The sequence below is a fragment of the Leptopilina heterotoma genome, unplaced genomic scaffold (genome assembly GCF_015476425.1).
Source record: "Leptopilina heterotoma isolate Lh14 unplaced genomic scaffold, ASM1547642v1 Lhet_62, whole genome shotgun sequence".
Lineage (NCBI taxonomy): Eukaryota > Metazoa > Arthropoda > Insecta > Hymenoptera > Figitidae > Leptopilina > Leptopilina heterotoma.
In genome coordinates, this window is record NW_025111146.1 from 471,159 (window position 1) to 494,940 (window position 23,782).

General features: G+C 33.0%; 2 protein-coding genes across 2 annotated transcripts; both read left to right on the forward strand.

Moving 5' to 3' along the window:
- The first annotated feature begins 5,403 nt into the window (after nt 1-5,403).
- On the forward strand, nt 5,404-6,939 carry LOC122509732. The gene has a single exon (XM_043623966.1). The coding sequence runs from the start codon at nt 5,488-5,490 to the stop codon at nt 6,838-6,840; it is 1,353 nt and encodes a 450-aa protein (XP_043479901.1). The 5' UTR covers nt 5,404-5,487; the 3' UTR covers nt 6,841-6,939.
- A 2,322-nt stretch (nt 6,940-9,261) lies between these two features.
- LOC122509743 (KRAB-A domain-containing protein 2-like) lies at nt 9,262-10,110 on the forward strand. The gene has a single exon (XM_043623975.1). The coding sequence runs from the start codon at nt 9,262-9,264 to the stop codon at nt 10,108-10,110; it is 849 nt and encodes a 282-aa protein (XP_043479910.1).
- The last annotated feature ends 13,672 nt before the right edge of the window (nt 10,111-23,782 follow it).

Here is a 23,782-nt window from a genome sequence, read left to right on the forward strand (position 1 = left end):
GTTAACCAAATAATGCTTCATACGGACTTTGTTTAATACCATCGTGGTAGGATCGATTTTTCATCATTTAAACATTTTTTAATTCTTCCGACCACTTGGTTGTTTTCTTCGTCTCCATCAAAGTAGCAAGAATATGTTGAACATCCTCGTTAGCACGCTCCACAGAACCCTGGCTTTGTGAATGTCTTGGTTTTCCGTGTACAAGTTTTATACCATCCTACAAATTTGTCAATTCGACTATCACCTTATTTACAAATTCCCTTCCATTGTCACTGTGAAGTATAGAGGGTGCACCGAAGATTGTAAAAATGTCCAATATGTTGCTTGCTACTTCCAAAGCTGTTTTGGTTTTTAGAGGACGTAACATCACAAATTTTGTCAAGTGATCCTGATAATTTAGAATAAATTTATATTCGCCGTCTGCTTGTGTTTAAAGGTCAATTAGGTCAACTTGACATCTTGAATTAAATTCCGCTGTAAGTAGAGGTTTTACAACTAAATCTCTTTTTTTGTTTTTTGATTTTTTAGACACGCTTTTCGCATAAACTTAAATACAACATTATCATTTCGATAGTGACGTTAGTGTATTTTTTATTTGATTCTTTTAATGTTTTAATTCACCCACCATGACCAACATTTACGTGTGCATTATGGATTACGTCAAAAATTTCATCGTTATCCCACATGCACAAAAATGTCGCTTTCTGATAGCAGACGACAGGGAGGAAAGTCATTAATTTCTTCGACCGTATAAAAATGGCGGCCGTGTTCTCACATGGGCAAGAAAATCAGCTGTTTTCCATGCGTTATTTTTGCCCATGGGAGAAAACGGCCGCCATTTCTATAGAAGTCAAACAAGTGAATGACTTTTACTCCCTGTCGTCTGCTATCTGAAATCGACACTTTTGTGCATTTGTAATAAAAAATATCGTAAGTAACATAGGAGTGAATGTCGAGAGTGCCTACGGCGCCCCGAGACCTTCACTTGTGTCACAAAAATCATCGTAAACAAATGGCTGCCTTTATACCCTTGTTGCTTAACCTTCGCGCTACCAAAGATTTTTGTATACGCGGAATACCGGACGGCCACCCGGGGTGGTTAAACGCTATTTTACTTTTATGTTCCCAAAACGATTAAAATTCATCAAACGTTTTGTATATAATTATGTGCTAATACAAATACTGTATTTTAATAATGTTTTATGACATTTATGACATTAAACATTTATGTTTTAGTATTAAAAAATTATTTAAACAAATTATTGTTATTATTTACCAACTTTTTCCAGAATACACCTAGAAAGTTGCAGTTTTTTCCTAATTTTGCAATTTACTAAATCTTATATGATTACAGATAAAGAATAGAAATTGAATAAAATTTGAACTATTTTTTAAACAATTTTTAAACAAATTATTGTTGTTATTTACCAACTTTTTCCAGAATGCACCTAGAAAGTTACAGTTTTTTCCTATCAATAATTTGTTTAAAAATTGTTTAAACAATAGTTCAATTTTTATTCAACTTTTATTCTTTATCTGTAATTATATAAGATTTAGTAAATTGCAAAGTTAGGAAAAAACTGCAACTTTCTAGGTGCATTCTGGAAAAAGTTGGTAAATAACAACAATAATTTGTTCAAACAAATAAAAAATGTATTATAATATATTTTATTTATTGATATAAAACAATTTTACTGTATAAGTTTAATGATTTTATTTTTATTTTTTTCGAAAGTAGATAAAATTTTGTAAAAGATGTTATTTGTTTTTTAAAAAATCAATCCACATTTATTCAAACGATTATTTATGTCAAATGTGAAGCTTTTCGTCCATCGACGATGGACCTCTTCAGACAATATATATATTGTGACGTTATTTTTACGATTTACGTCACAAAAGCACTAATCTGAGAACATTTTTTCTAGTATTTGAATTTTGGTAATATTAACTGTCTTTGTTAAAGTAAATTTGTTACAGTGTCTGTTTTAGTATTTGTTTAAGTAATTATTCTACACTTAGCACAAGTCCAATTGAAACATTGGCGCTCCACATTAAGGAATTTTGATAAATTAGTTTAGTTTTAGTGAGTTGGCAGGCTTTGTCAAACGAAAGCGACTTCGTTTGGCAAAGAAGCTCTCCTTTTGGGTTAATTGACAGGTTCCTATGGTCAAGAAGGTCGCAATCTTGCCATAGGAAAAGTCGTTTTAGTTTAAGTATCATAGTATTAGTAATTCAGAATTCTGGGAGAAGCAAGGTAGGAGAAAACCCCCTTTTGTAAGAAAATAGCGAGAATACCGATAAGTCTCCTAACGCCAAAATTCAGTACTAATTTCAAATTAAAAATAATTCTGCAAAACCTGTTGAATCTCTCTCTTGTCATCGACCCCTTGTTGTGTTAACATCGTTAGTTAATTTCTCCGGTTTTTAGTAAAAATGTAGCGGATTTAGAATCAGTTCTAGTTAGTTACAGTTTAATTCTTTTATGGTTTCGAATTGTTAAATAATATGTTACAGTGAGTTTAATATTCCAATTAATTATTAGTTTAATGTTTTCTTTAATAAATAGTAAATTAAAAGTGTAAAATGAAATCATGATCCCTATCACGAGTCAACTTATCATCGATACAAAATCTGTAAGTTATTTATATTATTTATGGTTCTTTGTTGTAATCCAGAATACTCAAGTAATTCTGCTTATGGTTTTTTATTATTTTAATTATTAATTATAAACGACAAAATGATCATCACTATTTATTGTAACTTGTCAATTGAATTTCGTTGGTACAATATACTTAATTATTTTTATCTAATCGATTGTTAATTTATTTATAATTCCGTCACTGTGTTTTAAACTACCTTCTCTTTCTTGAATACAAAACTCACCCCTCTCTCCACGACCAGCATAGCTGACTAGTACCGGCACGTGCGAAAAATCTAGTTAATATTAATGTTTGTTTAGTCGGTCTTAATTAAGTATTGAGTAATGTTTGATTTAATGATTTTTGGTTAATTATGTTTTAGTCCGGTTGACAATACCGGCGATACAAAAATTGTCTGGCGCCCTATCGGGGACCGCCTAGACAAATTATAAAGAACTAGATTGCACAAGTAACGTTTTCTTTGGTTAAATATTGAAGTTCGGTTAAAATCAGGTTTTAAGTATGTAAAATTGTCTTAGAATTCAGCTACAGTAACTTTAAAATTATAGTTTCAGAACTATTTTGGATTTGTAAATGATTGTTTATTATTAATGTTCCATATTTAATTCCCTTATAATAGTAGTGTAGAAAAAAGCGTTACAATTTGGCGCCCAACGTGGGGCGCACAAGTCAATATTTTTGAGAAGGTAGTTCAGTGAGTAATAGAGAAAAGAAAATTTTTAGAAAAAAAAAAAGAAATTTATTTTTTAGTCATGTTGTTAAAGTGTGTTACAGATAATTAAAATAGGTAAAGTAACTGATTCAATTTTTAAATGTACTATCATAAGAATCGGCCAATTTATCTATTTTCATGTATAAATCTCATATTTTTTTTATTTACAAAAAAAAAAAAAGATGAAGAGAATATTATAATTGATTAATATTATTTTCATAACGGAAAATTAAAATTTGAAGAATTCAAGGTCTTTAATCTCTGTTTTCTTTTTTGAAAGAATTTTTAATTAGGAAATTTTATTTCGAAAGAAATGATGATTATTTTGTTGTTGACAACAAATTTACGTAAAGTATTATACATTCTTCATTGTCCAATTTCATTTTGTCTCGATGATTTGTTTCGGAAAATTGTTTATTTTTTGAATTTTAGTATTTTAGCCATTGTTACAGTCACCTTTACTTGGCTTATAATTATTGAAAGTCAATAATAATGAACCAAGTTTGTAAGCTTCTGTTGTTAATTATATTTTATCTCTTTCAAATCGACGAAATTAATTAACTGCTTATTTACGAAGTTATTATTATCTCTTATTTTTAATTTAAATTTGTCCTCTGTAAGGGCGAATATAGAAAAAACTGAGTGATCACATGACTTGCCCTACCTCCGAAAATTGAAAATTTTGGGGGAAATTCGCAAGTGGGGACACCCCCCTCACCCGAGGGAAGACCATGTCCCCAACAAGTGGTCGACGCCATGCTCATTAGTTTCCTGGATTCTGACATAATCGGTCGCGTTTTTCGCAAACCATACAGTTTTCCCCGAAATATTTTTGCAACTTTAGTTGTTCCTTAACAATTAATTGAGTGTTACTCATAAAGCGTTTTGTTGAGTTTTCTCAGTTAACAGTTATAGTTCTTATTAAGAGTTACAGTTTTTGTTAAGAATTAGTTTTTTTGGATCTTTTGTTTAATAGTTACAGTTTTCTTTTTGAGTTGGTTATAAAGCCAGAACTCTTGTGTGTGGTGCATTGTGCCATCCACTCACACCTCAACCCCGTGTGGATAGTTCCTGTCGTGTCATCCACCGAGTAAGTAACTACAAAATCAATTCGATTCAGTGTAAAGGAAAAATTTTGTGTATAAATTTTCCTTTTCTCGCCATGTGTTAGCATCCTACCGGCGTCTATTTGGTATGCGTGAGTGTTACTCATGGTGTCGGGTTAGTAGTAGTGTGTAAAGCGTGCGAGTACAGAAACGTGCTTCCCCTCTGTTCCTTTCGCGCCAGTGATATACTTGCTCTCGCTCACTCCTATAGTGCGTTCTCCGTCCTATCGAGTCTCTGCTTTGTGCGATCGTTCGTACTCTCAAGCAGCCAAGACCAGTGCATATGCACTATATCTTTCTCCGTCTAACCCATTGAAGTGTATTATCTTACTTTTATTCATACAGTACCTTGGTATAGAAAGTTACAGAAATCAAAATTTCGAATATTTCGCGAGAAATAGCTACAGAAATCGAATTTATAAAGTGAAATTGATTATAAAAATTTCGATTTTCAAGCATCTCGAGAAAATTAGTTACAGGAATCGAATTTATAAAGTGAAATTGATTATAAAAATTTCGATTTTCAAGCATCTCGAGAAAATTAGTTACAGGAATCGAATTTATAAAGTGAAATTAATTGCAAAATTTCGATTTTCGAGTATCTCGAGAAAATTGGTTACAGAAGTTGAATTTATAAAGTAAAATCAATTATAAAATTTTGATTTTTGAGCATTTCGTGAAAATCAATTACACAAATTGGATTAAAAATATTTTGTAAAGTGAGATTAAATATAAAACTTTGAGTTCCAAGTAGTTCGTGAAAAGTAATCACGAAAATTAATTTCAAAATATTTTGAGGAACAAAATTAATTACAAAATTAATCTAAAATTATTTTGAGGAACAAAAATCAGTTGCAAAATTTACATCTCTGCACAATTTTGTGTAAAATAGTTACAGATATTGAATTTTCGATATTTTCACGAAAGAAACAGTTACAGAAATTAGATTTTTAAATAATTTTCAAAGAAAAAATATAGTTACAGAAATTTAGTAAAAAGTAAAAAGAAAATGGACGACCGACACTCTATAAAATCAGACACCTCCGAACCATCACAACTACAACCATTACTACACGACCTATATTTTGGTCACGATGATGATAATATGAGAAATGATGGTGATCAAATGCGTCAAAATCAAGTGTTACGGGAACCCAACATTCAGCTTGGTCCGAATGCGGAATTTAATTTTGATAACGTCAATACCACTCGTGGTCGTTACTCTCGTTCCAACAATTTTAGGGAATCACGTAACTTTAATAGGCATCGAGTCTTTCCAAACCCCCAAGACTACCAACTTGACGATTATGGGAACACGGAAAGAAGACCAAACTATCAACAACCTATGAGTCCACAATCACTGTTACAGACAATACATCGCTGGAATTTACAATTCAGTGGTGCGCGTGGTGAAGACGTCGAGAATTATATAAATCGAATCGATGAGGGTCGTGAATTATTGGTTATGCGTGAATCAGATTTATTAAAAGCCATTCCTTTTACGTTAAAAGATGCAGCGTTAACATGGTACAGAGGTCGCGTCAATTCTTTTAGAACATGGCAAGACGTTAAGATTGCTCTTCGCTCCAGATATGCAGATCCAGATTATCAATTAGCCTTGCGTGAAGAAATTGCTAATCGTACGCAGGCAAACAACGAACCAGTTTGTGATTATCTTGCATGTATGAATGGTCTTTTCGCCCGAACAGACCCATTATGGTCAGAATGGGAATGCATCCGCTATGCTCACAGAAATATGTTACCGGCATTCAAATTAGTGATCCCATTGCACAGAAACCTTACTATGGACGATTTAGAAGCGTACGCGTCACGCCAAGAAAGAACACTTCAAAGTGTAAACCAATATCGCCCCCCACCACTACCAGAAAACTCTATGTGTCCAGCGTATGCGTACTCAGGGCCTCGGAAGGCACACTACCAACCACCCCGACCACTACAACACTTTTCGAAAACTGATCAATTACATGCGGCAGTTGATCATAGCGTACCGTTACAGAACAATGCCGAAGGTTACAGTGACATATTAGACTCCTTGTTATTACAACGACATAATCAACAACAAACAAGTGATCATTCTAAGTTACCTACAACAAGATCCGGTATCAAAGATAAATTTAGTGAATCTAAAACATCCAATTTAGTGAATCAAGCGTCACCCGCGGTGAATACTAATAGGAATGAAACAAGTGACACTGAGTTTAGATGTTGGAATTGTGACAAAATTGGTCACGGCCACAGATTATGTCCAGCACCTAAACGTAGATTTTGTTACCGCTGTCGAGCCTCAGGTGTTACTAAACGAGATTGTCCCCATTGTAATAAGGGAAACTCTCAACAGTGAACACTATCCCGACAAGTGTATCGCTTCCAGAAATAACGTCGGAAGATCAGTTACAGTTAGAATTAGATGTTACCGAAACTAAAAAGCTACAGAATATGGGAAGCCTATTTCCAGACCAGTGTTTAAAGTTACAGAATAATGTAGAAATAATCGATTTTGCAAATTCGGTCTCAAACAAAAGACAAGTAGCATTCTGTGTTGACTTCACCCTTGCAGGACGTGAGATTAGGGCCCTACTTGATTCTGGGGCTAGTAAATCATTCCTTGGTCAAACAGGGATTGAATTAATAAAAAATATGGGATTAACCGCGAAACCAATTCCTGCTCGTAGAGTTACAGTCGCGAATGGTAATAACCTCCGTATCGAATATGCAATCGACACCGAAATACAATTGAAAAACCGAAATTTTCAAGTTAATCTTTTAATAATGCCAGTCCTATCACATCAGTGCATACTAGGGTTAGATTTTCTTATACAAGCCGGTTTAATAGTTGATTTTGCTGCAAAAAGCTGGTATTTTCGAGATGATCCGAATTCAACATTCACATTCACTCCAGAAAGCTCTACAGATCGTGTTACAGTTTGCAATGGGTTACAGATATTAAGTGATGAACAATCCGAAATCTTGAAAAAATTCCTTGATGAAAGGATATCACCACCACCGGATAAATTACCAATTACACCACTTGCCGTGCATGATATAGATGTCGGAGACCATCCACCAATTCGACAAAAGGCTTATGCGATGACACCAATAAAACTCGAGGCATTGTGGAAAGAAACGGATGAATGGCTCAGACAAGATATCATAGAACCTTCGCAAGCAGATTGGGCAAGCCCTCCAGTGTTGACAAAAAAGGCAGATGGAAAATGGCGACCCTGCATAGACTATCGCAAAGTAAACTCTTGCACAAAAAAGGATGCATATCCAATTCCAAACATGATCGGAATCCTGGATCAGCTAAAGCAATGTAACTTCATCACAACCTTGGATTTGACATCAGCCTACCTGCACGTTCCATTAACAGAGAGAGCAAAACCAATAACTGCATTCATCGTACCAGGAAGAGGTTTATTCCAATTCAAGAGGATGTCCTTCGGTCTGAGCAACGCACCAGCCACATTCCAGAGGCTCATGGATCGCGTTATTGGTCCAGCATTGTTCCCTCACGTGTTTTGTTATTTGGATGACATCGTAGTCGTAACGGAGACTTTCGAGGAGCATTTGCATTGGCTTGACAAGGTCCTTGCAAACATCAAAAAGGCCAACATGGTAATCAACAGAAACAAGAGTCATTTCTGCTGTGCTGAATTACGATATCTTGGATTCCGAGTCAATTACGAAGGATTACAAACAGACCCTGAGAAAACTTCGGCGGTCCTGGAATACCCACAACCACGAACAGTGAAACAACTACACCGTTTCCTTGGAATGGCATCTTGGTACAGAAGGTTCATTCCTGAATATGCAACAAAAGCTGCTCCACTCTACAAACTAGTGAGGAAAAATCAACCATGGGAATGGAAGGAAGAACAAGAGAGTGCTTTTAACACACTGAAATTATTGTTAACAAGTACTCCGACATTGGCATGTCCAAACTTCAAGTTACCATTCACCTTACAGACAGATGCAAGTTCTGTCGGACTAGGAGCAGTGCTGACCCAAATTATAGAAGAACAAGAACGTGTGATTGCGTATGCTAGTCGCGCACTTTCAAGTGCCGAAAAAAACTACACAGTCACAGAATTAGAATGTCTTGCAGTGGTTTGGGCTGTTAAAAAGTTCCGCTGTTACCTAGAAGGATACTCATTTACAGTGATAACGGACCATAGCAGTTTACGTTGGTTACACAACCTTAAAAATCCAACTGGTCGACTCGCTAGATGGGCTCTTGAACTCCTAGAATACGACCTGACAATTATCCACAGAAAAGGAGCACTCCATCACGTCCCAGACGCTCTATCACGCATACCTGAACATACTCCAGATCAAGTCAACCAGATCGAAGTGACAGAAGACCGATGGTACCTAAAGCGCCTACAAGAAGTCGAACTACATCCGGATAAGTTTCCAAATTGGAAAATCGAAGACGATCGGCTCTATTACCACAAACCAGCCAATTTTCCAGAAACTGAAGTTACAGATCTAAATGCTTGGAAGTTAGTGCTCAACAGGGAACGTCGCCTACAAGCTCTACAAGAAAGCCACTCAACTCCACAATCAGGACACTATGGTGTAGAGAAGACACATCGCAGAATCGCCACTCAATACTATTGGCCATGCATGTTCAAGGATGTTGTTTCTTTTGTCAGACACTGTGAAACTTGTCAACGCACCAAGGTCGAGCAAATCCGACCTGTTGGTTTTATGGGAAAAAAAAACTGTTGAAGAACCCTGGACAGTGGTAGCTACAGATATAATGGGACCTTTGACCCCTAGTTCCAGAGGTAACGTGTACATTTTGGTCATTCAAGACCTTTACACCAAATGGATAGAGATACAGCCTTTAAGAAAAGCTACAGGTCTAACAATATCAGCAGCGTTACAGGACTTAGTTATTAATCGTTGGGGGTCACCTAAAGTTTTACTTACGGATAACGGTACCGAATTTGTAAATAATAACATGAAAGCTTTAGCGACTAAAATAGGATTTCGACACATGACCACTCCACCTTATCGACCTCAGGCCGACCCTGTCGAACGAGTAAATCGAGTAGTACGCACCATGATAATCGCATTTATAGAAAGAAGTCACCGTGAATGGGACTTACACCTCCCAGAATTTCGTTTTGCACACAACACAGCGTACCATTCCTCAATCCAAAGTACCCCAGCGTTTCTTAATTTCGGGCGTGAACCATCAGCCGCGATATCCCTACGCCGAGAATTAGAAAGAGAGATGGACATTGTCCACCAACCCCCACTAACTTGGTCTAAAAGAATGCAACAGCTTAACGAATTACGAAGTAGTATTGTTCACGCTCTAGACAGTGCCTTCCAAAAACAATCTCTCTATTATAACCGCAAACGACGCGACCAACGATACGAAGTCGGTGATTTAGTATGGAAAAAGCAACGCGTGCTATCGTCCGCAGATAGACACTTCATGGCGAAACTAGCAGATGCATTTCACGGTCCCTTTATTGTCACCAAACGAATATCAAATGTAGTTTATGTTCTAGAGGACCTACAAGGGCAATCGATGGGAAAGTTTTCGGTACAAGACCTAAAACCTTACCATGCACCACTCCAAGATAATCCAGATTAACCTAAAGTAATAAATTAGTTACAGTACTTAACAAAAATCGTTACAGAATTTAAAATGTCTTACATAATTAACGTTACAGTATTCCTCACGACTCAGTATGTTCAACATCGAGTTTCAACGTTTGTCTTTGTATTTGTCTATATTTGTGTTTCTTGTGTTCCTGTACACCAATTCCAAATGTGGTATTTTGGTATAACATTCATGTCCAGAATAAGTTACAGTATAATCTAGTGTTCCAGTATTTTCAATAAAGTTACAGTTTTTCAATAAACGTTACAGTAAAATCGTCTTGTTACCGTCCAGGTGGTGGATCATAAGACTTTATTCGAATATTACAATAAAAGAACGTTACAGACTCATAATGGAGTACCCCCCACCTGACTCCACGTGCCAGATAGACGAGATGGAGATTCTTCAGATCTCTGACTCCGGGGACAGCGACATCACGGTGGGTAGTCTCGACGACTATTTGTTGAATGTGGATGACGGGGAACACCCACCGGACTCACCAAGCTCCTCTAGCTCCTCGAGTATCGAGATCATAGAGATGAGGGACCTGGAAGACGAGGGAGAACCGGGAAATAATGGGAATTTAGGGGAAGAGGATGGGGAAAACGGTGACTGGCCAATGGAGGAGGAGCCTCAGATCGCCGCACCCGAAAACGACCATGAGGAAGTCCCTCGAGTTCCAACCCCACCACAATGGAATCCACCGGAACCCGACGTCGACGGACCAGATGGCATCCCAGGACCACCACAGGAGGTAGAAGTGAGATTGGAAGAAGATCCGTTCTGGGATCCAATTCGGCCATTCTTACCTGCCCTGGCATGGCTGGAACAGTACAGACCAGGATTGTTCCAGTCGCTACAAGAAATGGTGTTGCGGTGCAGTCACCAGGACAACAGGGAGTGCCCTATCCGATGGAGGACGAATCTGGCAGGGAGAACTGCCCTACCGAGCGAAGTCCAGGATTGGCCGCTAGCTCGACCGTCAACGATGGACCAAGCCAACCAATCGGGGCCCATTATGAAGGAAAGTGGGACACAGACGACGGGGCTCGAACCACCTAGACAGATGGAACCTATTGCCGGACCCTCCCAAGCAAGGATGGATCTGGACGAGGTTTCCTCGGACTCGGAAGAGGGCCCGTTTGATCCCTTTAAAAGGCCCAGGCAACCCACTGAAAAGCCCGATTGGTGGACCGAAAATGACTCCTCAAGTCACCAATCGGAAAGGTATATTCGACCCAGGAGGCGCAAATACTGGAGGAAGCCAGGAGCAGCCAGGCGCAGTTTTCCGAATGAGCCCACCTGCTTCCTGAACGCCAAAGGTGAACCCGTAACAGGCCCAGAACGAGCACCAGCACCAGTTCCAGGCCCATCACGGGAAGCAGCACCAGTTCCAGGCCCATCCCGAGAACGAAGTCCGGAACCAGTTCCTGCTCCAAGCCGAGAACGAGGCCCAGTTCCAGTCCCAGACCAAGCACCGGCCCCAGGTCCACAGAAACTGTGCTGGAATTGCCACCGAGGAGGCCACCGCTACGGCACCTGCCCTTTTAAACGGACCATTTTTTGCCAAATGTGTGGCCGACAGGGATACACGGCCAAGACGTGTCCAAAAGACGCAGAAAAATGGGCGTCAATGGGACCGTATGTTCCGAAATACGGAAGGAACATTCCCAGGGACCAACACCACCCATACCGGCGACACCGATAAGGAATGGTCCAGGTTTCATAAAATAAGAATATTACTCACCAATTTTCATTTAATAATAATTCACTCATTTTTCACTTATTTTTCACCTGAATTATTCACTTAATTCACGTATGTTCACTATAATTCACTCATTTTCACTCGAACAATTCACATAATTCACTAATTAGTCACTTAATTTCACTTATTCTCCACTGAATTGTTCACTTATAATTCACTCATTTTTCACTCATTCTCACTCATTGTTCACCCACTTTAACTAATTTATATTCACTCATGATAATTCACGTATTATTCACTTAATGTCACTTACAATTTACTTGAATTTTTTCACTCATAATTCACTCGAATTGTTTATTAATTGTCCACATAAAATTCACTTGAATTTTTCATTCATTTTTCACCTACAATTCACTTGAATTTTTTCACTCATAATTCACTCGAATTTTTTTTTTCACTCATAATTCACTCGAATTGTTTATTAATTGTCCACTTAAAATTCACTTGAATTTTTCACTAATTTTTCACTTATAATTCACTTGAATTATTTTACTCATTTCTCACTCTATTTCATATTCACCGTACATTCACTATGTTATTTAATTTTGACGGGGGGGAGAACACCCCTGTGTTACAAAATTTTTTCCTGACTCAGAGAATTGTAACTTGAGTTAAATCCATATTGTTACATTGTAATGACTCGTGATAGAATCCCATGATTTCTACGGTAACTTTCTCTTTTGTGATTAACACAATTATTATTATTATTATCATATTTTTTTGAAAATTTGGCGACAAGGCGTCGGAACGACGCGTTACAGTACAAGTGAGTTAATTTGAAAGTAAATCTTTGCAACACTTCTGAAAACAATTTATTTTCGTTTCACTTGCGTTACAGTACAAGTGTGTTAATTTAAAAGTAAATCGTTGCAACATTTCTGGACGCAATTTACTTTCGTAATTTTTTTTCTTCATAATTTTCACTACCCTCATCTTAAACAAATTTAAGAATTTTCCTTCTCAATCTGAAGCAACGCCTCCATTTTCATAATTTTCTGTTCCGCAGACTTGGATTCTGTTGCCTCTGGACGTACCTACTTTAAGCCCCAACTTCATATTAAAATAAGATAATTTTCACCACTTCACCTAATTCACTTAATTCACTATAACTTTCAATATATTATTGTCCCTTACTTCACTAATAATCCGGCCCAGTGTCCCTATGACCATTGTTAATACAACATCCATTGCTATCATACTATTTGTACCATTAGATTTCAGTCTCTGAGATAAAAAGTACTTGGTGTTGAATTTAAAAGTTGTGTGGTCTTATCTGAACCGATACTTCCAATCCCCAATTTTCATTGCTATTTGAACCCTAGTAGTCAATTGAGAGTAGTCCCTTTCTTTCGAACCTCCAGAGCGTTAGCTCGGTATCGGGAGTGCACCTTGTGAAATTTAGTTTTATCGTAATAGAGTTTCGTTTATATTTCTTGTTATGCCAATAACAGTTTAGAGTTCAGAATAGTTGGTGTCCCGATTTTAGAGGATATTCATTCACGTACATTTTCCCCTTCCACAATCTTTCCGTTGAGAGGCGAGTTGTGACGTTATTTTTACGATTTACGTCACAAAAGCACTAATCTGAGAACATTTTTTCTAGTATTTGAATTTTGGTAATATTAACTGTCTTTGTTAAAGTAAATTTGTTACAGTGTCTGTTTTAGTATTTGTTTAAGTAATTATTCTACACTTAGCACAAGTCCAATTGAAACATTGGCGCTCCACATTAAGGAATTTTGATAAATTAGTTTAGTTTTAGTGAGTTGGCAGGCTTTGTCAAACGAAAGCGACTTCGTTTGGCAAAGAAGCTCTCCTTTTGGGTTAATTGACAGGTTCCTATGGTCAAGAAGGTCGCAATCTTGCCATAGGAAAAGTCGTTTTAGTTTAAGTATCATAGTATTAGTAATTCAGAATTCTGGGAGAAGCAAGGTAGGAGAAAACCCCCTTTTGTAAGAAAATAGCGAGAATACCGATAAGTCTCCTAACGCCAAAATTCAGTACTAATTTCAAATTAAAAATAATTCTGCAAAACCTGTTGAATCTCTCTCTTGTCATCGACCCCTTGTTGTGTTAACATCGTTAGTTAATTTCTCCGGTTTTTAGTAAAAATGTAGCGGATTTAGAATCAGTTCTAGTTAGTTACAGTTTAATTCTTTTATGGTTTCGAATTGTTAAATAATATGTTACAGTGAGTTTAATATTCCAATTAATTATTAGTTTAATGTTTTCTTTAATAAATAGTAAATTAAAAGTGTAAAATGAAATCATGATCCCTATCACGAGTCAACTTATCATCGATACAAAATCTGTAAGTTATTTATATTATTTATGGTTCTTTGTTGTAATCCAGAATACTCAAGTAATTCTGCTTATGGTTTTTTATTATTTTAATTATTAATTATAAACGACAAAATGATCATCACTATTTATTGTAACTTGTCAATTGAATTTCGTTGGTACAATATACTTAATTATTTTTATCTAATCGATTGTTAATTTATTTATAATTCCGTCACTGTGTTTTAAACTACCTTCTCTTTCTTGAATACAAAACTCACCCCTCTCTCCACGACCAGCATAGCTGACTAGTACCGGCACGTGCGAAAAATCTAGTTAATATTAATGTTTGTTTAGTCGGTCTTAATTAAGTATTGAGTAATGTTTGATTTAATGATTTTTGGTTAATTATGTTTTAGTCCGGTTGACAATACCGGCGATACAAAAATTGTCTGGCGCCCTATCGGGGACCGCCTAGACAAATTATAAAGAACTAGATTGCACAAGTAACGTTTTCTTTGGTTAAATATTGAAGTTCGGTTAAAATCAGGTTTTAAGTATGTAAAATTGTCTTAGAATTCAGCTACAGTAACTTTAAAATTATAGTTTCAGAACTATTTTGGATTTGTAAATGATTGTTTATTATTAATGTTCCATATTTAATTCCCTTATAATAGTAGTGTAGAAAAAAGCGTTACAATATATATATATATCTGTCATATCAAGGCACGTGTTGTTCCCTGTTCAGAACCTTAAAGGGACAAAATACCCGCCAATATGACCCTTTCAAAGATCTCAACGTTTTGGATGCAAAAAACGGATTTTTTATATGATGATTGTTTTGTAAAATTTTATTAGAATTATATATGTGATGAAAGATATCCACATTGTTTCCATATATTGTCTGAAGAGGTTCATCGTCGATGGACGAAAAGCTTCACATTTGACATAAATAATCGTTTGAATAAATGTGGATTGATTTTTTAAAAAACAAATAACATCTTTTACTATATTAGAACAATCCAAAAAAGTTAAACATCTTTAAAAAAAAAAATAGATAAAATTTTGTTCAGTGAGTTAATATACTATTATGTCGTTATTTTAAATATGGCATATAGTAAATGCGTCCTGAAATTTGAAATGCTTTTTAAGATTCATAAATAATTAAAATTGTTATTAATAATTTAAACTCGATTTTTAGTTAAAAAATGAAAAAAAAATGTTAAAACTGATGCCAATTTGCGAATTTTTCATAAAAATATATACCTAATCGTGGGTACTTCCCTAGCAAAAGTAATTTAGATTAACGACAAATTTTTGTTTTTTGCTTTTGGTGCTATTCAGAGAATGTTATGTTTTACGCAGATTCGCTTGTATCAAAAGTTATAAATAAAATTTTTTTCTATACCTCAAAATCACATTTCTGATAAAAGTTTAATCAACTGTTCATTTGATAAAAAACGAAACGTAAAATTGATTCTTATTGTTAAAATAATATTGTTATAAACAATCCGTATTTAAAAAACGATTAAAAAGGAACTTAATAACAATTAGATAGCTATACTTATCACTTAAACTTATAATATAGAAAAAATTCAAAACATAAATAAAAAACCCTACAACCATAAAAAGCCTGAAAAAAATAAAAGTAAAGAAATCTTTATAACCTAAAAGATTATAATACACGGAGAGAGAATATATATTAAATTTTGTAAAAATATTTTCAAATTGGGGAAAAAGTGCGACAAAGCGAAATTTTGATATCAAAAAATACTAAACTTTAAAAAAACTTATATGAAATTTAGTAAAGTTATATTAGAATTTAATTAATATTCTTGATATTTGATATAATTATACTAAATTTCACATAAGTTTTTTTAAAGTTTAGTATTTTTTGATATCAAAATTTCGCTTTGTCGCACTTTTTCCCCAATTTGAAAATATTTTTACAAAATTTAATATATATTCTCTCTCCGTGTACTTACTACCTAAGTCTATGCTATAAAATAATAAACGTGCCAAAAGTTAACAAAACGTTGCATATACGAAAAAAATTGTTTAAAGGGAAAAAAGTAAACAAATCTTAATTAACTAAAAAATTTATCAACCTCAATTAGGACAAAAATTTTGAAAAATATAGAAAATTGATATAAAAATGAATTAAATTGAATGGGGAATGATATCGAAATGCTGAAGAGCCCGTCCAGAAAATGCCCAAATTTGCCCTATTTAAAACAGGGTTCTGGTTGGGGCCTCGACAGTTTTCCCTATTAAAATTTTTTTTTTTACTAAAGTTTTTAGAATTTCTTTTTGTTGTAGAAGCTATTAACAATGAAAGGCAATCATTATTTTAGTTATTTAATAATTTTTTTATTTTAGGGGTTTGACTAGAATTCCTGGCCAAAACCCCAAGTGAGGTGTTCTTTAGATATTAAATAGGGCTCTGATCAGGGCCTCGACAGTTTTCCTCGTTTGAATAAAGTGTAAATGAATTAAGTTTTTTAAATTAGTTCCCATAATAAAATTATAAACAATTGAAGAAATTATTAAACGGAGTAATTATACTACATTTTTAAGAATTTTTTTATCTTATGGGTTTGACCAGAAATTCTGGCCATAACCCTAAGTGGGGTGTTCACTAGATATGAAATAGGGCTCTGATCAGGGCCTCGACAGTTTTCCTCGTTTTAAAAGCATGTAAATAAATTTAATTTTTTAAAATTAACTTTTTTAAAACAGTTATTTAAGTTAAAAAAGCGTGTTCTTTTAAAACACTTTACAAAGTAATTATGGTAATATATTTAAAAAACGAAAATACATATAATTTTTTTTCTTAAGTACAATATTATAATAAAGTTTATTTATTAATAATAACGACTAAATTATAAATAACGAATAATAATAGTTATTAAATAATTAATTATTATACATTTATTTAAAAATAAAAATTATGAATTTAAAAAATAATAATTAATTAACAATTATTAATAAATTATACTTAATGAATTTTAATAATTATTAATTTATAGGATGAATTTATCATTTCGTTTGTATATATATATTATATTATTTTAATAATAATAATTATTTTATATTATATTAGCTTAAAGTGAGGAAATGATTCGGAGAGATTGTTAAATTTAACACCAATAATATTTAATAACTATTTTTTAAACATAATTAATAAATTTGAATAAAATATTTATTAAATAAATATTAATTATTACTTATACATTTGAAATCAAAAATTATAACCTTTATTAATATTATAAAATTAAGGAGGCAGAAAGGAGCGACAACCTCCAAAAGAAAAATGAATTAATCATAAAACCAAAAATTATATTTTTCAAAAATTTTTAAGTTTTTCTATTCTTGAAATTATATTATTTTTATCATTTTCACTTTTAAATTAGTCAAAATGACTATAATACCTTATTATGTTATGTATAAATATGTTGTATATATAATGAATATGTTCATTATGTTTCTAATATAATAATATTTTTAATTACAGTAATTTTATTGTAATTTCTTTTGAATAAAATTAGCCTCACAAAATAGGGCAATTTTAAGAAAAACTGACGAGGCCCTGACCAGTTTTTCCCTAAGTAGGGCATTGGTCGGGAACAGCGTCACACACTAGTCGGGCACTGGTCAGTTTCTCTACCCAGAGCCACACCAGAGATCGGGAAAACTGTCCAGTACCCTATCAGGCCCACATTTTAATTTCTGCACGGGAGTAACTGTTTACGCATGCACTCTGTACGAAAGCTCCGTTAGAAATGAATGCACCTCTATGCACACTTCACTAATACCAACTTCTAGATAATCTAATGCGTAAACGCAAAGAGAGTCGCAGTGTGGTCTAGAATACATGAATTCTTTCTTAAAAAACATAGCATAAAAAGGTCGAATTGAAAAAAATCGAACTCAAAAAGCATCGAAATAAGAATTATAGAGTATAAAGAATAAAAAAGAACACAAAATGGAAAAGAAATAGATGGAGCTGTTCAACTAATGCAAAAATTGTAAAGGTGTGTTTCCATGAATTACACTGTTGTGACAGTAAAATAACACTTTAAATCGGACATATCCTAACTTGTTCGTCTTGAAAAACTAAAAAAAGTAGTATGTATGAAATTTCCCAAACACCCCCAAAAATTAATTTTAGGGTCAAAAAACCGTTTTTTGTGTATTCATGTAAAGAATTACTCATAACTTTCTTAATTTTCAGCCAAGTTTTAAAATTGTTTTTTTGTTTAAAAAGGGAAAAGCACATGTTTTTGACCGTGTATTGCTCATTTAGTCAAAATAAAAATTGACAAAACCGCAGTTAAAAATATTTACGATTTTTTTCTATTTTTTCAATTTTAACGAGGTCTTTAGAATACCCAGGCGCGAAGTGACGCCGAGTTCAGGCTTTATAAAGATTGGCCGAGCATTGGTCAACATTGATTGAGCATGAGTGAATCAGCGAGAGCAGGAATGATCGAAGCTTTAATGTAACACCGATTCCAGACTGCAGCGCGAGCCTTGATTCAGCATTGGACACCAATGCTCAATCAATGCTGCGGACGCCTAATGCAGGACTGAAACAAGACTGCTTCCACTGTTCCCAAATTTACTCGTTTCTCACGTTTATTCAATATAATGTGAATATATGAATTATTAATAATAATAATAAATATTATTGTTATTATTTTAATTCATGTATGTGTGTATATATACATTTAATGACAATAAGTTATTATTTATAATAATTATATTATTTTCATATAAATAAGAATATATTACTAACAATAAATATCATTTGAATAGTAATTTTAAAAAAATAATTTTAGTAAAAAAAGACAATTTTTCTGTTAATCGTTACATTTTTTTCTTGATTTTTAACAGACTTTTAACATTATTTATAAACATCTACACATTTTTTATTCACAACACAACACACAATTTTATTATTTTATATAAACGCTTATAACAAAGAATGAAAAATATTCGCTCGCATTTCGGATCGAAACTCACGTACTCCGCCCCTAACGCATACCGGAAGTTCTCAACGCACGCATTTAAACCGCTCGGCCACAGAAGGCTGGAAGGCTTCTCGCCTAATCTACTATATCAATGCCAGTGCCGTCACTCAACATGGGATACCAATGTTTGTCCCATACTCGTTTCAAGTCTCAGTAATCTTGTTACAATATTCAGTTCCTTTATTGCCGTCTGCACTGTACAATATTAAATATAAATATTTATAAATTATTTAATATTAAAATACTTTTTCTGATAATTTTATAAGTTAAATTATATATTATTTTTTTTCTCGCACAGTGTCAAATTATTATTTCAAAGTTCAAGAGTTTCGTTTATCTGAAAAATTTTCAGTGAGAAAAATGTTCATTAGGTAGTAATAAATATTTATGCCTAGTAGTTTTACACTAGAATTAACTGTTTACTGAATATTATCAAAAATATATTTTTCGTCAAACGCGAGCGACAAAACACAAATAACCTTGAGACGTTGCGATTGTCGTGCTCCCACCATCCCATCTACTCAATGCACTCCCCGCCTGTGACGTCATGAGGGGAAAGCATTGAGTAGATGGGATGGTGGGAGCACGACAATCGCAACGTCTCAAGGTTATTTGCGTTTAGTCGCGCGCGTTTGACGAAAAATATATTTTTGATAATATTCAGTAAACAGTTAATCCTAGTGTAAAACTACTAGGCATAAATATTTATTACTACCTAATGAACATTTTTTTCACTGAAAATTTTTCAGATAAACGAAACTCTTGAACTTTGAAATAATAATTTGACACTGTGCAAGAAAAAAAATAATATATATAATAATTTAACTTTATTGATATGAATCTTATATAATTAATATAAATATTATACACTAAATAAATATTAATATTTATTTACCAATTGATATCTTAATAACAATAATAATAATACTTAATATTAATAATACTTAATAATTAATAATAATAATAATAATAATTTTTAAATAGTATAAAAAATTACTAAAAATTATCAGAAATAATATTTTAATATTAAATAATTTATAAATATTTATATCTAATATTGTTAAGTGCACACGGTATAATAAATAAACTATCAAGATTGATTCAAGCTTGAATAAAGACTGGATGTTGAAGCTCCACTCACGAAGATTGACCGAGTGTTAAATCGAGCATGGGACGAACATTGGTGTCCCATGCTGAACCAATATTGAGTGACAATGATATAAAGACTGCTTCAACTCTGGGTTACCCACGCTGGGAGTTCAAGACTCAGTCAAGTTTCAACCCATCGTCAGCACTGGTCTTTCGCGCCTGGGTAGTGTTCGAATTTAAAGATTTTTTTCATAATAATTTCTTAAAATTATACTTAATTCTGCGTAAATTGAGTATTTCTTAAAAAAAAATTTAATACAATTTGACGGAGTTACGTGAATTTTAAAATTTTAGAATGTTTTCGCTAAATTTGTAAATTTTTCAAATTTGATGTGGAATTTACATCAGGTTGCTTTAAATTTTGTTTTCACCAAATTTAATTGATTAACTAGAAAGGCAAGCATTGACGCACCTACACAATGTAAATACAGAAAAGTTGAAATTTCATCAAACCCTCCTCTTAAATATGGACTTTTAATATTTCAGTCGTTATTTAAATCTATCAAAAAACAGTTTAACATGCTTACTTATGAATAATTTTTTTATTATTATTGTCTAGTTGAAGTCGGAGACAATGTCACTATCCCGATACCAGATGTTGTCATGGCAAAAAGCGATTTCAGAAATGTAATTGGTGCAGGGAGAGAAAAAAACAAGGCTTTTCCTCATGAAAAATATGCATTTAACGCGTGAAAATTATCACAGTCTAAATGCAGGACGCTCACGATTTTTTTCGGTGATGTTATTATTATTATTAATATGTCCTGAATATTTCGTTGAAATATTGAAATATTTCAATGAAAGGTTTATAACATGTTGATGAATATGAATATGAAATGTCCGCCTAAAAGAAATATTGCAGTATTTGGTTGTATGAATATTTCAGTGAAATGTTCAGGAAATATAAGAAAGAAAAATGACTTAAATCGCTTAATTTTAAATATTCGTGAAATAAGAAAAACAATATTTTACAAATTTTTAAGTGAAATATTTTTGAAAGATTATTTATATAGATTGTAGAAATATAAAAATGAAATATTTCTAATGTTACATGTGTTGCCGCTTACGTGTAATAAATAATCACGATTTAACTAAAAACACAATTTATTTCTGTGATTATTGTTTTTTTATTTTTCACAAATATATCTAGATAATATTGCCTTATAATATGTATTATTCACACATTAGAAATATTTCATTTTGATATTTCTACTATCTATATAAATAATCTTTCAAAAATATTTCACTTAAAAATTTGTAAAATACTGTCTTTCTTATTTCACGAATATTTAAAATTAAGATTTCAGTCATTTTTCATTCTTATATTTCCTGAACATTTCACTGAAATATTCATACAACCAAATACTGCAATATTTCTTTAAGGCGGACATATTTCACTGTTTCATCAACATGTTATGAACCTTTCATTGAAATATTTCAATATTTCAACGAAATATTCAGGACATATTCAGGAAATTTAACGTGCTGTGTGGGGAAAAAGCCTTGTTTTTTTCTCCGTGTGTGGTTTTACAGAAAAAAGACGAGCTCCATACGATTGGAACGAGACAAGGAATTATAAATAGATTATACTGCAGGTCTGTTGGCTTTACATCTTCTTTTACTTACTTTGCAGATATGAGTTATTTAATTTAATATTTTTATTTACAGTTCAGAATTTGACAAATGTAAGGCATCTTTTATTGACGAGCAAGACGTTCCAAAAAATAAAACAATTTCCTTGCGAAGTATACTCAAGAAGTATACTCAAGAATCAAATACTAATGGACAAGGATTTACCCGCTGCCACTGTCAGACATCCTGCAAAAAAAAGATGTTTATGCAAAAAAGGGCCTAGGCAATTCGGAAAATACCTAAGAATGTCCAGGAAATTCGAGTAATACCTGAGATTTTAGGTATTTCCCGATTTGCCTAGGCATTTCGCAAAATGCCTGGAGTTCGGGTTTTACCGGCAACTAACACTGTGTAACAAAATAAAAAAAGACCTAGTAAAAATTGTTGGTCTAGTAAAACTATGAACAATATGGCATATAAGAAATTTCCCAAACATCCCCAAAATTTCATTTTAGGAGCAAAAAACCGTTTTTTGTGTATTCATGTAAAGAATTTCTCCTAACTTTCTTAATTTTCAACCTATTTTCAAAATTGTTTTTTCGTTTGAAAGGGGAAAAGCAAATATTTTTAACCCTGTATTGCTCGTTTAGTCAAAATAAAAATTTACAAAACCGCAGTTGTAAATATTTGCGATTTTTCGATTTTTTCAACTTTAACGAGGTTTTTAGAACAGTATTTGAATTTAAAGATTACGTGAATTTTAAGATTTTAGAATTTTTTCGCTAAATTTGCAAATACTTGAAATTTGATGTGGAATTTACATCAGAGTGGTTTAAATTTTGTTTTCACCAAATTTAATTAATAAACTAGAAAGGTAAGCATGTTAAACTGTTTTTTTTGATAGATTTAAATAACGACTGAAATATTAAAAGTCCATATTTAAGAGGAGGGTTCGATGAAATTTCAACTTTTCTGTATTTTACATTGTGTAGGTGCGTCAATGTTTTTTAAACATTAATTAGGATTCAAATCTATTCTATATTATCAAATTAAATAAGATTGTTCAGAATTGTATAAAAGCATATGAAAAATTCGACAATAAAAAATCATTATTGAACGCAATAACAAAAAATTCGATATTTTACAGTTTTAGACATACCATAGATTTCGAAGTCTTCAAAGACTCATGGAATCATGAGGAATCGAAATATCAACATTAGAAAAAATTTAAAAATACGCTTTTAACCAAAAAATTTGTTTAAACAATTAAAAATAAATTTTTTTTGTTTAAACAATTTGTATTTCTTGGTCATATAATTATTTTATTTGTCTCTATAAAATAAGTAATGTGTGTAAAAATCATTAAAATCCATTCACTTGTCTACGAGATATAACGTTTTCAAAATTTTGAAAAAAAATTTGAAAATCCCGTAAATTTAAAAACTTTTGATATTTTCAAAAATTACTTCTAGTTATTTTATTTAAATATATTCCTTTATCATTTTACCAAGTTTCTTTAAAATCGAAGAATTAGGGGACAACATTGATATTTTAGGACTGGTTTCACCCAAATAGAAGAATGGACATGTGGAAGATGTGTATTCTTCTATTTGCCTAGAGTCGATCAGTAATTTAGCTTATTTCCTCGTCATTAAGCTACTTGCCTCTAAACGGCCTCCGGCAAATAAAAAATTTGACGTGTATTCTATAGCAGAGTATAAGCATCGAACTGCGACCTCTTGTTATAAATATATACTGAAGCCATTAGGTCAAACAGAAGAATCAAAACATCTTTTATTTATATAATTTAATAGTTAATTTGTCGAGAATTTATTAAAACTGCTGTAATAATGATTTTGGAAGG

Excerpts from the sequence above, each read along its gene's own strand:
- LOC122509732 (XM_043623966.1), top strand. The coding sequence starts at position 5,488 with ATGGACGACCGACACTCTATAAAATCAGACACCTCCGAACCATCACAA.
- LOC122509743 (XM_043623975.1), top strand. The coding sequence starts at position 9,262 with ATGGGACCTTTGACCCCTAGTTCCAGAGGTAACGTGTACATTTTGGTC.